Source organism: Schistosoma haematobium, chromosome 1 (genome assembly GCF_000699445.3).
Source record: "Schistosoma haematobium chromosome 1, whole genome shotgun sequence".
Taxonomy (NCBI): domain Eukaryota; kingdom Metazoa; phylum Platyhelminthes; class Trematoda; order Strigeidida; family Schistosomatidae; genus Schistosoma; species Schistosoma haematobium.
Genome location: NC_067196.1, coordinates 52,697,452 through 52,715,955, shown reverse-complemented (window position 1 = coordinate 52,715,955; position 18,504 = coordinate 52,697,452). Strand labels below are relative to the sequence as shown.

The window sequence follows — 18,504 nt, the reverse complement described above, 5'->3', positions numbered from 1 at the left end:
ATCGGCTGTTCAACTACTTGACGACCAAAAACCTGTCCAGTTCAATTGGTGGTCTGAAGACAATATCATTCGTGCGAATCGTCAGTTTATGCAGTCGAGCGAATCCCCTGCAAACTGAAAACGACATTGTCGCCTCTATCCCAACATTGACAGCGTTTTTCACGGGTATCATTGACATGAGTCCAGAGTGACACTCTTGGTTTCTTATTTTCTTTTCGATATTTTTCTGTTCACTACTCGAACAAACACGCAGCACTCACCGTTTAATCATCTTATAGAGACTTCATCGTGCCACCTTTGCTGTCGATTTGTAGCCTTTGACCTTTACTGACTGTAACAGCAGTCATCGACTTTTCAAACTCAGACTGCAGGTTGAATAATAGCTTAGCACAACGAAATCACGACCACTCTTCACGGTTATACTTCTGTACTTACGGTTAGTCTGTTAAATATAGATATAACTGCAAGCTTTCGACGACACTGTCTGACATTCAACTTTAAATCAATGGCAGTATAGACATCGGCATGGATTGATAATACACTTATCCTACTATCGCTATAGCATCATTACTCTTGCGGCAAACTTGGCGTTTCTCGTCGGAGGTACTCAATTACTTGTCGAAGCTATATATTTCAGCGCGACTTGATAGAACAGCAAAACGTTTTGTTCTTTTCATTATTTCTATGGTTAATTGCTTTACGTTTAACCAACGTCGTACTAACATATTATTACTCGCTGTTCTCCCGATCAGTTTCTGCCGCCTACTTTCCATTTTGCTTTACAGTTCGGCAATACCCAGAGGATTCATATTAATCGTTTGGTAATCTCCGGTGCGCAACTACTCCCAACGTGTTTGGTGCCGATTCAAACGGCCGTTGCATCTGGTGGGTGAGTATTGTAGGTCCAGCGAAAAGTCGCTAAGCCCCAGCCAAATCATCCGGCAGTTGGGTCATTGAATATCGAGAAAATCATCGATCCTCGTCAGGGTCAGGGACAACCAACGCGCATCAGTTAGTCGTATGCCATGGACTGGCCCATCCGGCAATGGTCTTACTTTCGCTTGTATCTACTTTAACTAATATATTTCTGTGATAACGTCCTCTGTGTTGTACAGTCTTCAAAACATCTATGGTACCTTGATACGTCAATTGGGTTGTCCACGTAAGGTGCTGATCACGAGGTGTGACTTCGACATTAGCTAGTCTGTCACATCATTCACGTCTAACTCGAGAAGGCTTCCAATCATTTCAACATGGATCATCTACGTTGGTGATCTACACGAGTTATATTAGGTGCTACTGCTTAAAGCGGTGTCAAACACTGAATACTTGTGGCATCTTCACTGGTGAGCCCGACATGATCTGGTACAGCAAATCGTAAACTGTGAGTCTGTTCCTTTTTGGGATTTTATATATCATTGCCTTATCTTAATTTTTCATACATTGTGGTATTTTTTCGTGCTTTTTGGATACATATATTTTTTCCCTCGTTCATTATCGTACTTCATATTACATCATGGCTGAACAGACACCCAAAGTACTAAGGCTTAAGACTTTGTCCTCACCTTCGTTTCACCTGATGCCCTTCTGGCCAGAAAACATCGAGGCCTGGTTTTGCTACTCAGAAACCGACTTCTCCGAGCACGGCGTGTTCGACACACGTGCACAATTCCTCGCAGTAGTCGAGGCACTACCGCGCGAATTCAACAGGTAAGTAACCTCAAACGACTCAAAATGACATAACCGAGTTATGTCATACACTCACGCGTTATCTTAATTTTCGTAACGACCGTAAGCGATCACACACCCCACGTAGAAGCATTTCACGTAAGCGATCTGTCTCTAGACCACGAGAGACAGATAACCCCGACTGGTGCTGGTATCATAACCAGTATTGAAAGTTTTCCAGAAATTGCAGAAAACCCTGCAATTTTCCCAACTCAAAACCGACCGACTCGAAAAACAACTCGGGAAACTTCCAAGCCGGCACGCGTTAACGGCAACCGTAACCGGCGAACATAGCCGTCTGTTATTCGTCACAGATGTGACAACGAGAGTTCGCTACCTCGTCGACACTGGCGCAGAAGTTAGTGTTCTCCCAGCAAATCCTGGCGACCGGCTTCACGAATCGGCTCTTAACCTACAGGCGGCAAACGGAAAACCGATCGCTACGTATGGAAAAAGGTACGTTTGCCTTAACGTGGGTTTACGCAAACCCATTCACTGGATTTTCGTCGTTGCAGACGTTTCTATGCCAATTATTGGTATGGACCTTCTACAACACCATAATCTGATCATCGACACGCGCAAACGGAGGCTAGTAAACGGAAACACTAATTTGTCCGTTTGCGTAACTTCCTTCTCTGGTCGCAGATTATCCCCAGTCACAATTAAGCATATGATAGCCCCACTTTATCAGCCACATCTCGATAAGTGTCCTGAGATACAACAAACGCAACCGAGATTACCGTGCGTAACCAGCAACGTTACACATCACATCACGCCTACAGGACCACCTGTATTTTCTAAAGCACGACGACTAGCTCCTGAAAAGCTAAGGTTGGCGAAAAACGAGTTTGGCCATATGATAGACTTAGGAATCATACGACCGTCAAGTAGCCCATATGCATCTCCGTTGTACATGGTTCCTACAAAGGACAGCAACGATTGGCGTCCAACTGGCGACTATCGGCGATTGAACGCAAAACCCATTCCCGATCGTTACCCATTGCCTCACATTCACGATTTGACAGCTACCTTGAAAGGTACAACTGTCTTTTCAAAATCGACTTGGTTAAAGCGTATAACCAAATCCCTATGGCTACTGACGACATTCCGAAAGCCGCCATCATTACTCCCTTCGGACTCTGTGAATTTTTGCGAATGCCTTTCGGTCTAAGGAAAGCTGCTCAAACATTCCAAAGATTCATAGACGACGTTTTTCGAGGTTTCAACTTCGTACATGCGTATGTTGACGACTGTCTAATCGCAAGTCCGGACAGAGAAACACATCTCAAGCATCTGGATCTTGTTTTCGGACGACTACAAAAAAATGGCATTACTGTAAACGTTCAGAAATGCCAAATTGGAACCGACTCATTAGACTTTCTGGGACACACTATCGATGCTCAAGGTATCCGACCCCTTAGAACCAAAGTGGCGGCCATTTTGGATTACCCAGAACCGACCACCGTCAAGCAATTACGCACGTTTAACGGCCTGGTAAGTTTCTATAGACGTTTCATACCGAAATGCGCATTACTCATGTAACCGCAAACCGACCAACTTCGTGGAAATGCGAAATCCATTGATTTGGACGACAACGCACGAAGAGCATTCTCCACAGTTAAGGAACTGATCGCTAAAGCAACAGTGCTCGCACATCAGGACACCGAAGCACCCATTAGTATCGCAGTAGACGCATCCGACTCGGCAATCGGAGGAGTCTTACAACAATGGGTTAACAACTCCTGGCAGCCCTTGGCATTTTTCCCTAGAAGGTTGCTAGACACCAAATCAAGGTACAGCATATTCGGTAGGGAACTCCTAGCTATGTATTGTGCTGTACGGCATTTCCAACACTATATCGAAGGCCGTGAATTCACTCTTTTCACGGACCATAAACCGCTCACTTTCTCGTTAAGCTCTCCTTCTGACAAGTACTCTCCCCGTGAGTCTCGACAACTAGACTGCATTTCGCAGTTTACTTCAGATATTCAACATATTTCTGGAGCAAACAATGTAGTTGCAGACGCCTTATCTCGCATAACTTCCTTGAACAGTTTCCAAGGAATCGACCTTCTTAAACTCGTCGAGCTTCAAAAAGAAGACACTAATCTTCAGCACGAGTTATCGTCCACAACCCTTGAACTACGCGACAAACAGATGGAAACAGGTAAGGAAACCATACTTTGTGACGCATCTACAGGTAGGGATCGCCCAATCGTGCCGAAATATTATCGACGCAATGTCTTCAATACATTGCACAAACTTTCTCATCCAGGTGTCCGTGCAACCATCAAGCTTATAGCAGAACGGTTTTGCTGGCCTGGCATGAATAAAGACGTGAGGGAGTGGGCACGCTCCTGTGTAAGCTGCCAAAAATCTAAGGTTATCAGGCACAATAAATGTCCCTTAGGCTCATTTAAAACTCCTGATGCTCGTTTCGACCATGTTCATCTGGATTTGGTAGGACCTTTACCAGATTCAAATGGATACGCTTACCTCTTAACCTGCGTAGACCGTTTCACTCGATGGCCAGAAGCAGTACCTATCAAAGACATCACTGCTGAAACAGTGGCTCGCGCCTTCGTCGAACGATGGGTAGCAAACTTCGGCTGCCCATCAACCATCACTACAGATCGCGGACGTCAGTTTGAATCTGATCTTTTCCGTCGCCTGACCACACTTTTAGGAATCATTCGCTTCCGAACGACCGCCTACCATCCACAAGCAAACGGGTTGGTAGAACGCTTTCACCGACAACTAAAAGCTTCACTATCAGCTGCAAACGTTTCACAGTGGACCGATGCTCTTCCACTCGTCTTACTAGGTGACCGCAATGCAGTGAAAGCTGACATTGGATACACTGCGGCTCAACTCGTTTATGGAACGACACTTCGACTTCCAGGAGAATTCGTGGATCCTTCGTCCTCTTCAATGAACATGGATCTAACCTCCTACACGAACAGGCTTACAAACGCAATGCGTTCAGTTAAACCTGCTTCCACCCGACCACAATCCACCGATGTTTTCGTTCAACCTGACTTACGATATAGTACACACGTCTTCGTACGTCAAGACTCGCATCGACGACCGTTCAAATCAGCATACGAAGGATCTTTCAAAGTTCTTCAACACGAATTTAAGTACTATATGGTCGATAAGAACGGAACAAACGATAGCATCAGCATCGATCGCTTAAAAGCAGCGTATTTAGAAGGAAATCTTATTCACGTCGATTTTCCTTCGGTACAATCGTACAACACGACTCCTACACTCATAATTCCTCAACCGACAACCAACACTAGCGATGATACTCCGAATGTATCTGAAAATAAACCTAAAACGACGCGTTCTGGAAGAAGAGTAAGATTTCCAGAACATTTAAACGACTACTGCACGTAAGGCACTACTCGACATTTTATATTATCTCGATCTTTCTTTTCACGATATATAATATTTAAAAAAAATTATTTTTTTAACGCTATTACGTGTGCTTGAGTATATTTTCCATTTTTTTCGCCGACATTGTGTTGTTACGCACATACGAGTGTATTTCGACATGCACTTACATGTTCTTTTTTCTTTTCCAGGACGGCTGGAAAAGAACGATGACGTTTATGAGGAACTGAAATTTTCATTGTGCATTTTCTTTATTTACTATGTTGTACCTCGGTCCCATATAGTAAGGAAAGACGAACAGACGCTACTACACTTAGTAAGCTATCAGAAGAGTGTTTACCAACGACAAACTCGTTGGGTTTAAACTTCTGGCTGGCCACGACTTAGGGTCGTCACTGCCTCACTAGGGGGTGGAGTGATCTGTAGCGGTAAATAAATCCCCAAAATAAATAGCACTGTAAGTTTTCGACATTGGATGCTGACCATATGTTTTAGTGGACTCATCTAGCTGAAGGCGCTCGGTCATGCATCCGCACCAGATCACGTGTGGTAACGCCGTGCTCAACATCAACCGCAATCGCTAGCCAGATTAGATTAGAGAATTCCGATACATTGGTAATCGCCAAATACACTGTTCCGATCTCCTCAACTCTGTCTTTTGATATCTATGGGCGGGTACAAATCATATTAGGTGATACTGATAGAAGTGTTGTCAAACACTGAATACCTGTGACATTTATTTATTTATTTGAACATATGAATATTGGTACAAGAGAGCGCCAATATATATGCGCAACACATAACAATCAAAATTCGAAGAGAAATAGAAAACAAAACTAAGGAGCGCAAAAGATAAAGAGAACAATAACGAAGAGATTGGTGTAAGGTAGTGTGGTAGTAACGAGGTACAATCAGAAGAAATCTTTCAGGTAAGGGAGACACAACCACTTTTTATGAAGAAAGTAAAAGAAGATTACAGCAGGATCGCCACTGGCTTCTATTCTGAGCCATATCTGATAACGTCTCTAGCCACTGTGTAGCACCATCTCTCAGACCCCAACCAGGGAGTCGTGAAGGACCGACAGAAGCCAGTCCTTTTCAGCTTTCTTTCATACCACGACACCATGTCATGCACTGACCACCTCTCCGCTTCTTCCAACCAGTCCCAGAGTCGGTAAATACTGCACGACGTGGAATTCTCTGGGACGACGTTCGTAGAACATGTCCAAGCCACTGAAGTCGGTGTTTCAAGATGGTGACACCAATTGCATTATCATCTCTGTGCCCGAACACACGATGCCGAACCTCTGCATTACTGACATAGTGTTGCCACTGAATGTCAGCAATCCTTCGGAGACAGCGATGATCGAACACAGAGAGTCGTCTAACGTCCTCAACTCGGAGAGACCAGGTTTCACAAGAATAGAGCAAAACTGCTCTCACCGACGCGTTGTAGATCCGACCTTTTACAGCCAGACTAACATCACGAAGGCGCCAAAGGTGGCCCAGATTGGCATAAGCCGCTCTGGCTTTCACTATTCGTGCATTGATCTCATCACTCACACCCCCACCAGCACTCATGCAGCTACCTAGATACACGAACTTCTCGACTACGTCTATCTGCTCACCATGCAGGGCGAGTACAGGATTGGAATCCTGCCAGTCTTTTCGAAGTGACAGATGGTGATCGAATTTGTAGTACTTCGCCAGAGTCTTGAATACGGGTCTCGGATAGACAACACACGTCAATATTAAGACTTTCCAAAGACATAACCAGCCCTATCTGTTGTCCGACCTGCATAAATGTGCGAACGTTGAAGGCAGCCAGTTTGAATGGTGCACGTGGTTTCAGAAAAACTGCTTCATTTCTCGTATTCGGTAGTAACATACAATTTTCAACCGGACAGTGACTCGAGAACGTTTAGATACAGTCGAATTTCCACCAAAGATGAGCCGCTGTATAAGTATAAAAGAGGGTGAATAATGTGGGAAATAATAATAATAATAATGACAATAATAGTAACAATAATAATAGTATTAATAATGACAATAATTGTAATCATAATAATTTGAATCAATTGATTGTACTTCGAAGTGAGAAAAATAATTTCCATAGACATAAAGAGTTCATCATTTGTGTGTGGGCTGTGATACTGCCCGGGTGCCCAGACCGAAGCAGGTGGTTATCTTAGGGGGCCACACCCCGAGCCTTTGACCTAAAGGTCTAACCCACAAGGCAGTGGAGCATCGTAAGGAGATGCAGTCTCATGGTAGCCGGTGACCAACGATTGGTTCATACGCCATTTGTTCCCGCAGGATACTGGAGCCCATGTGCACCATTGGTTTGGAATCCGGTTAAAGCGCCGAATATTCGCTTTTCGTCCTCTCATTTTCGTAAACAACAACCCCGCCACCAAAAAGGCAATGAATAGGGATTCCCTGGCAGAGGCTGTATACGCGTGGCCGTGTGAGAGTATTTCGACAGAGAGAGCGGACTCTCCCCATTCTCGGCCGTACCAGGGCATTCAGGTGGCACTTGTGAAAACATCACGCGCGATTTTCAACGAGTGAGGGCTATCGACCATCTACGGGAATTATAATTCAGAGTATGTGTAATCGGATGATAGTGGTTGTTGATTGAACTGCTCATTCAGTTGATAGCGGACACGTGTAACGAGTGGAAGCTAATGAAGTAAGTGATTTTAATTTTAGTTCTGTTTTGTGTTTAACTAAATTTTATGGTGTAGATAATTGTGAACTTGAGACAGGTAGTCGCAATTTGGACACCAATGATTCCCTGAATAATGATGACTCTGTAGATAAATGCTGATTTCAGATAAGAGGAGAAAGCGAGAATGAGAATTTTGAACAATTGAGAGGATCTGACAATTACAATGAACTAAGAGCACATTATAGACACGTGGACAGATAAACAGTCTGTGTCAGTTGTTGCAATGGAACAATATAAATACTGTACAGTTAAATGTTTTGTGTTGTCTTTTAATCTGTCATAATTATCCAATACAGTTTTGTTGTGACTAATTAGAATTGTACTTCTTGATTGGGTGTTAACACCATCCACTAGCAACATCAATCAAAGGCTTCCAGCTAATAGTGGTATGAACATTAAATTCGTACGTGAATATATATCTTATAGGATGTACTGAAGTGAACTTGTGCTCTACAAAGTTCGTGAATCGCAAAGAACAGATGAACGACTTTATGATGTATCTAATGTCAAATACATCTCTGAGCATAAAAGATGCTGATCGGGTTCTGTATGGTCTAAGATTTCTTATCCCGGACATACCGAAAAGCATCAGAGGCGTTCTGAAGACATGTCCCAGTGTTCAACCCAAGTTCATCGGCAGTGGGGTTTACTACCATCTAGGATTGAAAACCAATCTGCTAAGATACGTTGAGCTTTGGTTGTGTACTATTGATTTTGACTCTTTAAAGTTATATGTCAATATAGATGGACTTTCTATGTCTAGAAGCTCCAATCAACAGTTATGGCCTATACTTGGACGGATCATTGCCCCTCGGCTTAGTGACGTGTTCATGATAGGGATCTACGGAGGGAATAGTAAGCCGGCAGAATTCAACGAATTTTCTGCGGACACAATTTCTGAAATAAAAGAAATGACTGACGTGAGTCTTTTTAGTGTTAAGTTTAATAAATGTATAGCTATTAGGTTGGCGGCTGTTATATGTGACGCACCTGCTCGTTCTTCTGTTAGGTACACGGTGAATCATAACGGTAAGGCAGGTTGCGATAGGTGTACTGTTCTTGGGAGACGACTGGAGGGTAAGACGACCTTTCCAAATAGGGTATATACTGTAAGAACAGACGATACCTTCCGTCGTCAGACTCAACCAACTCACCATCAAGGACATTCTATAATGGAAACGCTTTCTATTAATATGATTGTAACTTTTCCTCTAGATCCTATGCACATGGTGTACCTTGGTGTTACCAAAAAACTAGCTAATTTATGGATAGATTTAGCACGCCGAAGACTGCGGAACTTTAACTCATGTGCAATTCGGGACATAAATAATTTAATATCTCGTTGTGTGGCAAGTACTCCTTCTGACTTTCCCCGTAAATGCCGCACACTAGACTTTGTATCGGCATGGAAAGCTTCTGAATGTAGATTGTTCCTTCTGTATTTAGGCCCGGTGATTCTTGAAAAAACATTGCCACAACCTTTTTATCTTAATTTTCGGCGTTTAGCGTTATCCATGTATCTGCTTGCACATCCACAATTACATAAAAGTGTTGTAGAAACCGCCAAAATAGATTTAGTAAACTTCCTGAATGAATACGAATGGTGTTATGGGTGTGAAAACTTAGTCTACAATGTGCATTCGTTACAGCACCTCCCTGACGACGTTCGTGCACATGGACCTTTAGATAGTTTTTCAGCCTTTCCATTCGAGTCTTATATGAGAACAATTAAGGATTCCGTGCGTAGTGGGTTTGCAGTAGCTAAGCAAGCAGCACAGCGTTATGCTGAGAGAATGTCCTTCAGCGATAGGCTTCAAATTAGTGGTTTAACAAATACTACCGCAATAGGCCATAATGATGTCTCCACTGAACAAGTAATTATGTTTAACAACAGTAAAATAACTTCATGCCAGCCTGATAATGTAGTAGTAGTGAACGGCCAGCCAGGTTTAGTCACTGATATAAAGGAGGATGGACTACTAAAATTTAGGACTTTCACTGACCCACGCAATTACTTTGAAGATCCTTTCCCATCTAGTGATATTGGAATCTTTATGTGCTCCGTAGTTAGCCACGAATACTCCTGGGTATCGGTTCAGGACATTGATTGTAAATGTATAGCCATAAATTGTATCAATTATATAGTTGTAATCCCATTGTTGCATACTTTATTGTAAATGCATTTTGTTTCATTAGTGTTTAAGTAATGATGATAAATCATTTACTTACGTCTTATGTTCTTTTCAGCCCACTAACAAGAAATACGTTATTGTTGACGTCCTACAGAAAAAACAACTTATGATAGCATCAAAGGACTGGATAGTTGGCAATGACCTTTGCCTTCTTCCGAACGAGCTGGTCGAAATACACCTGCAGAAGTGCGACCAACCGAATGAAAATTGGACGCTTATGAAATGTAAAGTGATTCACGAATTAGGTAGGCTACATACACAGAAAGTATAATTCACCATAGATTCTCTGCAGTCGGCAAAAGACCTGTTAGTTGCCCTACAGGTACTGGAATGTCAACGGAAAAACACCTCTACGGATGAAAACACTTTGCCACTGAACACTGAGAAGCCGAAGAGGTCTGTACAATATCACCATCCACATCGCAATGTAACCCTGTTGGTGGCGCTGTATTGGACCAGTAAGTAACCTACATCATCTAGTTACCTTTTTCACCTGTGATAGATTGTATACTGTGGTGCTGAAGATGTCGTCAGCTATCAATGACTTGACTAAAACGATTAACAACATGTCGTCCGCCATTATGGACTTGAATGTTAATGTTAACCAATTGCTTTCAAAGTCTAATGAGCGCGAAAGACTGCATCAATTCGATTGCGGACTGTCAAGTCAGCAGTTCCCTTTGTCATCTGAAGAGGAACTACAGATGCTAGATACTGGTTTGTCGCAGAAAGAAACCAGGGACAGATTTGTAAGTCATTTACATGAATTTGATAATTTGTTACTATTACAGATGGCAATGGTCACTAGGTTATCAGGTGACGATCCAAAAACGTCCATGCGTTTTGTTCTGTCGCATCTGCTGACACCGGAGGTTGCCAGTAAATTCACGTTACTTGGCACCTCTTCAAAACGAGCACTACAGAAATGCACGTTTTACAGCTGCATACGAAGTAACCTATATCTATTACTTAAACTTCAGGTGCCTTAACTCATCGCTTTTTGTCATCCTCTGTCAACGAGAAAGACCTTGGTAAGCTGTACGACATAGCGACACAAGGTTACTTTCACGACATCCGAGACAAGATGATTAAACGAAATAGAAGAAAAGAAAATCCGGTATGTACTAATTTAAAGTGATAACTTCTCTACGGCTCTATAGTTACAGTCAACAATACTAACGAACATAACCGTAAGTTCAGCTTCAAGTATTTAGCTGTGCAAAAGCATGTCATTGAGATATGGTTGTGACTTTTTTTGTTCGTTTTTTTTATTTCAGAATTCACAGGAGGACTACCTCAATTCTGAATAGTCCATGCAATTTTTTTGTTGTTCTACCTCGATTTCAATAAACATTATTCTTTCAAACAGCTTACTCTTTTACTTACATGGGAAACTGTTGAAGTGTTGAGAATGTGTGTCTGAGTTTCAGTGAACTTTTGATTAAATGCACATTCCCTATGAATAAAATATAACCTGTTCCTTGTTTTTCAGATAATTACAAATAACAATGAATTAGCAATTGCATTGGATATGCATAACAATCGATGCTTAAGCATCGATTGTGCTCTACTGTTGTACAATAATACGCTTTTCTTTTTAAATAAAATTTTTAAAATATTTACTGCTTTTCCACCGCATTGCAGATATATTTCGGTCTGTTGTTGCAAATAAAGGTGAACATAGGAGACCTTTGGGGTTCTGTCGATGGATAGACAATAGGAGGTAATGTGTGTATTTAGGCGAAAAGTAGACAATTAAGCGCATAAGTAGGCAATTCGGCGGACATTTAGGCGAAAATGCGACAATTCGGCGGATATTTAGGCGAAAAAGGCGAAATTCTGATGCGTTTTCCCCTTTCGGTACCGAAGCATTTAACCCTTTATTTCCCCTTTCTTCGCCTTTATTTCCCCTATTTGGGTTGTTTGGGTTGTGGAAGTTCTAGGCTATTTGAGATTGTTGGTAATTCGTTAGACCGTTTCGAATCCACAGACAATCATGTTAGTAATGGAAGTGAATAAAAGCGAAATACTTATTGAATTCCAGTAGAAATAACTAAAGTTTGATGAATATTTATCCGTGTCACGTTCGAATTTGTTGGTTTAGCAGAGGGCATGAATTAGTTTTTATGTGGATGTGGGATTTCACTTGTTCTTACTTGACTAATTGACATCCAGTGTCGGATACTGGATCAACTGAGTACGCTAACCCCTACGTCTTTAAATAATCAAAGCTGAGACCAATGTAAACTGTTGGATATAGCCCACCAATTGCTTAATCGTGGACCAAAGCAGAGAAGCATATTAACTATTCAGTATTTTAAGTCACTAAAATAAGTACGAACGAACCCTGATATTGTCTTGTTAAAGCCTGATAAAAGATCCGGCGTGGTTGTCAAGAACAAATGTGAATGTAAAGGTAAGGCATTATCGATTCTCAGTGATGAAAGTAAATTTATGCCTGATGGTGAATTTGCAGGTGTTAGCAAAGTAGAGGGAAGAATAAATCCAAACATAGTGAAGCTGCTACACATGAATATTATTGGTAGGGAGGAATTTAATTTCCTGGAACCTATTGGTTCTGAGTATGGTCATTTACATGGATTACGTAAAATGCACAAACCAAACATTTGTTTACGCCCAATTTTATCAGTGTGTCGATCACCTACACATAACCGAGCTAAATTACTGGATCCTGTTGGAACACGTTTATATAAGTATTCTGTGAATGATTCTTTTGACTTGGTCGATCATTTATGTGATATTAATATCAAGAGAAAGACAATGTGTTCATTTGACGTGAATTTCCTGTTCACAAATATACCTCTGAAAACGACTATTGATATATTATGTGACCACACTTCTTTGAACAGCCTTGAAAAAATTACCTGTTCCTTTAAAAATTCTTAATGATTTAGCACTATTATGTACTGACAACGTCCAGTTCATATTTGAAGGTGAATAGTTTTGCCAGATCGACTGGTTGCTATGGTTGATCCATTAGACCATGAATAGCAGACGTGTTCATAACACATGTTGCAAATCCAGCTGAAGACCTAGTCGTAAACATGTCTGTTTATAAGATATATGAAGATGACACCTTAGTTATCTGTGAAAGAAAGGACGAAATGAATTGTTTATTGAGTAGACTTATTACTCTGCGAAATCACATCAGCCTGTGATGTGAAGAGGAGAAGAATGTCCGGCTTCTCTTCTTAGATATGCTAACAAGTGGACGAGAAGATGTATAGTATTCAAATTGTCGTATGAATTAGGAATTCTAGGATTAACGCAATTGAATTAAGAAGACACAGGCACAACGAATGTACTGTATTTTTAATTCGAAATCAAACATTCAACCAGTACAAATGTATCATTGGTTCATTCATACACCACATCCGCCACAGCTTATATTGGAGTCTAGGTGTTTGTAATCAATCGTACGTCTTCTTCTCAAATTCATCCTGAGTTTGTCTGACATTGTATTGGATAAGGATTCTGTATTATCTAGAATATGCTCATTAGCATTAGAGTTAACAATCGAAATTGGAACTGACTCACCTGGTACCTGAAATTGTATTTGATCTACATGTCGACTGTGTGTACTTAAGTCATCGATGTCTAGAATTCGCACCATCGATTTTCCGACATTCTTCAGAACAATACCCGTAGATGGTCGGAGATCATTTCCTCGATGGTATGTAACTTCTGCAGACTCCAGACATTTCATATTCGACCGAAGAATTCTTCCTTTCAATAGCTTCGCTGGAGTCTCCTTCGTCACCGAATGTCTGGCATTTCTATATTGCAATAGAAAGGTATCTACTCCCCTCTCCAGCTCATTAAATGTTGAGGGGGCTATAGAATCAATAGCAGTCTTTAATGTCCTAACAAAATTCTCTGTCTGACCATTAGAACACGGATGTCTGGGAGCAGTAAACAGATGTTTGCACCCTATACCATTCAACCAGGTAGTGACTGCATCTGCAGCAAAATGTGAGCCGTTATCCGTCACCAACACCAAGGGAACCCCTTCTCGACTAAACACCTTTCTTAATGCTTGTATTGTGAAATCAGAATTTGATGAAGTCGTGAAAAAAAACTTCAGGCCACTTTGAAAAAGAATCAATGACTACTAGTGCGTAGTATTTACCAAGAAATGGTCCACAGTAGTCAGCATGAATCCTCTGCCAGGCCTCAGATGATACTGGCCATGGCACCCACTTCGAAGGATGATTTTTCAACTGATGACATTTCTCACAATTGTTTGCCGTACGACATATATCTGCATTTATCTCTGGCCACCAGCATATGAGCCTTGCCAAGGACTTCATTTTCTCAACACCTAAATGACCACTATGAAGATCTTCATGAACAGATTTACGCAATGAAGGAGGAATGACAACACGATCATTTAAACACAGAATACCATCAGGAGTAGTAGATAGCTCATCCCGCTTTGAAAAATAGATAGGAAATCTCCGTTCCAAATTAGCATTCCAACCTTTCCTTATAGCACTGAGTATACATCCAAAATATCTACGAGTTTCTCTAATGAGATCTGAACGTCTCACTGGTAAAGGTTGCACTAACAAACAATCCGAAGTATTAATAGGTTTATCTTGTAATGACTGTCGAGGAATGTATTCAACATGTTGAATCTGTTTGGCACTTCTGTGCTGAACCGTATAGTCATATGCACTCAAAGCAATACTCCATCGCTGAACCATAGCTGCTGAGGAACGTGCTAAGGATTTTTCGGGATGATAAATAAACTTTAAAGCTTCATGATCAGTAAGAATAGTGAATTTCTTTCCGAATAAATATTTATTAAGTCTTTCAACAGCCCAAAACACAGCTAATGCTTCTCGCTGAGTCTGTGAATAACCGTGTTCAGTAACAGTAAGTTTGCGTGAAATGCAAATAACTGGTCTACCTTCCTGTTCCAAAACTGCACCAATTCCCACAGGTGATGCATCAGTAATAAGCACAGAATGTACATTAGGGGAGTACGTTCGAAGAACAGCATCACTTTGAAGAAACTTCAGCAGACTTCGTAAGCATGACTCTTGTTCCTCACTCCATTTGAATGAATTGGATGTTAAAATAATAAATAAACAATTTGCACGACAAGAAAAATTAGGATTCACTGTTATATTCTTCTCAATTAAACGACGCAATAAAGCAATAAGTTTCTGGTCATGAACTACCTTATTAGAGCCATGAACAATGAGATCATCTTGATAAACTTCAACACCTTCAAGATCACTAACTACTTTATTCATAACTTCCTGAAATATGGCTGGAGAACAACTTAGACCAAATGGAAGGAAATTGTATTTGAACAGACCAAAAGGAGTGTTAATTGTCGTCAAAATAGATGAAGATTGATCTAAAGGGATTTGAAGATAAGCATCTTTTAGGTCAACTTTCGAGAACACTTTAGAACCATGAAGTCGATTTAGAATATCTTCAGCCTCTACCGTCGTGCACGTTCGCTTCAACAAACGGGAGTTCAGAGTTAATCTATAGTCACCGCAAATTCCAGGGGTCTTGCCGTCCGACTTCAATGACGTAACAATAGGAGTACCCCATGCTGAAGACTGAATCGGTTCAATTATGTCTTTCGAACACAAATCGTTTAAAGTCTTATGAACTGCTTCTCGTAAACCACAAGGAATTATTCGTCTTTTAAGAAAGACTGGATCACTTTGTACTTGAAGTTTTATAGGCTGAATTTTCATACCTCCACTGCACTTAGCACACGTAGCTATCAAATCTTTAAGTAAAGTATCAGAATTTTCTTCACGAACCAGGAAAGACAACTCCACATTAAGCCTTTCCAAATTCTTTAAACTCAGTATTGACAGTCCTGTTTCACTAACTAAAAATTCACAAGGTATGTATGGAAAATTATCATCTCTGATTAGCAATTCACAACATCCTCGTATGGGCAGTCTGTGTCCAGTAATCCCCAGTATTGATACTTCAGTGGGTCGTACAACAACGTTAGGATCTAAAGCTTTCAAGTTCTTGAATGAAATAATAGACTCTATACCGCCTGTGTCCAGAATAAAGTCATGAAATGAACCAAGTGATGTATATAATCGCTTCTGAATATGAGCATTACCTTTCGAAATAGTAGACAAAGATAAATGATCACTAGAAACATCCGAATTATTGAAATTTAAATTACAAGATTTAGTACAGCTCGAAGCAAAATGGACAGTAGCTTTGCATACTGACTGAATGTGTCCTACCTTACCACATATAAAACATTTAGCATTACGAAATACACATGAATTGCGAGCATGAAACTTTCCACATGATAAACATTTACCAAACTTCATCTCACCTTTGTGATTTGCTTTGTAATTCCTCGTTGAAACACCTTTCATATTTACACGAGAATAGGAATCACTGTTAAATGAACGCAAGTTTGATTGACCCTGAGACTGTAGTTCATCACGACGACTAAGCAAAGTATTAGAAATCTTCATCGACTGGATATCAAGTTCATTGACCGCTTCGTAGTTAATACATGCAGTTCTAGCATCTTGAAAGGAACAGTTTGGCATTTTTAACAGCTCTCTTCCCAAACTCGGTATGTTAATTCCTGCAATTAATCGATCTCTCAGTTGCACATGAAGTTGATCACCGAAATTACACTTGGCAGCTTGTTTCTGTAATTCAAGGATGAATTTCCCGGACCTTTTGGTCATTTTGACGAACCATCTTATGAAACTTCGCCCTTTCACGGCATTCAAAACTGGTGCATATTACATGACTTAACAATAGCTCGTTAAGAGTTGCATAAGGGAGTGAGATAGGTTTTTCTGGATATGCCAAATTTTTTAACAAGCTGTACGCTTCTCTCCCAATGAATGTCAGAAAATGTGCCACAATTTTCTCACCTTTAACAATTTTCTTGGTCATGCTCCAGATTTCGAACCTTTCCAAGTAATCCTCAAAAGCTTCAGGAGTTGAATGAATATCTAACTTTTCCATTGCAGGCTCCATCGCGACGCCAATATGGTATTCTAATTGTCGTATGCACTAGGAATTCCAGGATTAACGCAATTGAATTAAGAAGACACAGGCACAAACGAATGTATTGTATTTAGAATTCGAAATCAAACATTCAACCAGTACAAAGGTATCATTAGTTCATTCAAACACCACATGAACCCAATATTCTTTGCAATTACACGGAACCTGCGTTTTTTATTATGGTATATATTGTGCTAACAGATTTGAAACTTGTGCATTATTGCATTTCTGGAGAAACCCGAAGTGGTTTCTTCGGAACACTTATGTACCCATAAGCCGTTTGTAAATAATAGTCAGTATAGCAGAATGGACCATATCCAGACCTGTGAAGTGTCTTTTTCAGGTGCTACTGTTTTCGGCATATCGAGTCGGTGCCTAGATTGCAGGTGAAGCATTTACCAATATAGCTAGTGTGAGTCGGTTGAAATGTCCGAAAGTACTATTCAGAGGCGTCACCGTTGTTGTTGGTTGGGCGATCAGAACCTTCTGAATTCATCTCAGAAGATTACCTGGTGTGGCCTTTAAAAGAAGAATGTAGAACGGTTACCAGTTAAAGACAAGTGCCTTCTGGACACACTGCTCCGAAGAATCTTTTTTTAAACTGGTCGACGCAATCAAAGGAATTGGGTCAAAAGGAGGTCGAGTCAAACTTTTATGCGCCGCCAAGGTGTTGGTGATCCACTAAGCAAAGCCCAAATCTTGCGCGCAAAAACGATAATTACAACCTCTCGTCCTTTCTCGGCCCTTATTCCCTTCTGTAGTATGCTTTTTTAATTAGTGTTTAGTAATTTTAAGTCGTAATAAGTTATCATTATCCATTAACAATTTTTTATTGCGGCTATTCAGTTGTTATTATGTTCTTTATGTTTTACATGATTCTTCACACCTGTCAAGCTGACAATTATCTTTCATAATTCTGACCTGTAAATTATTTTCATCCCTATATTCTTCTCTGTCCGCTTAATTATTAAGCAACCTCATTTGATAATTGGAGTCTCGAACCACTTTATGATGCAAAATTTTCTATCGTTCTATAGACATTTATATTTACCACACAACTATAAATACGAATGCACAGTTAAAGTAAATAATTTCATCGAAAAAGAAATTTTATTCGCTGAATTATCTTTATTCTTATCCAACGAGAAAATGGGTTATTTTGTCCACATTGTAGTCTTTTATGCATTTTGAAAATCTCTTATTGCTTGTGAACGGATCAAATTTTATCCATTTCTTGAAATCTCCCTGAGTTCCTTAGTGTCCTCTTATTGTTGCATGTTTCTTTACAGTATGCATGGTGTTACTTCTAGTTGATATGATGAGAAACACGACAAGTAAGTGATTAGCATATCTATGTACCACTGGTTGTAGTTCATTGACAACTTTTTCCCTCGCTCCTGTGATTTTATC

General features: G+C 40.6%; 2 protein-coding genes across 2 annotated transcripts; one reads left to right on the top strand and one right to left on the bottom strand.

Moving 5' to 3' along the window:
* The first annotated feature begins 6,959 nt into the window (after window positions 1-6,959).
* MS3_00000848 (uncharacterized protein) lies at window positions 6,960-11,663 on the top strand. Its single transcript, XM_051208453.1, has 7 exons — window positions 6,960-8,241; window positions 8,282-8,775; window positions 10,103-10,292; window positions 10,329-10,505; window positions 10,550-10,796; window positions 10,839-10,998; window positions 11,028-11,663. Exons 2-5 carry the CDS (start codon window positions 8,335-8,337, stop codon window positions 10,567-10,569), a joined length of 828 nt encoding a protein of 275 aa, XP_051074454.1. The 5' UTR covers window positions 6,960-8,241; window positions 8,282-8,334; the 3' UTR covers window positions 10,570-10,796; window positions 10,839-10,998; window positions 11,028-11,663.
* A 964-nt stretch (window positions 11,664-12,627) lies between these two features.
* MS3_00001570 (uncharacterized protein) lies at window positions 12,628-16,993 on the bottom strand. The gene has a single exon (XM_051209032.1). The coding sequence runs from the start codon at window positions 16,764-16,766 to the stop codon at window positions 14,118-14,120; it is 2,649 nt and encodes an 882-aa protein (XP_051074453.1). The 5' UTR covers window positions 16,767-16,993; the 3' UTR covers window positions 12,628-14,117.
* Between the last annotated feature and the right edge of the window lie 1,511 nt (window positions 16,994-18,504).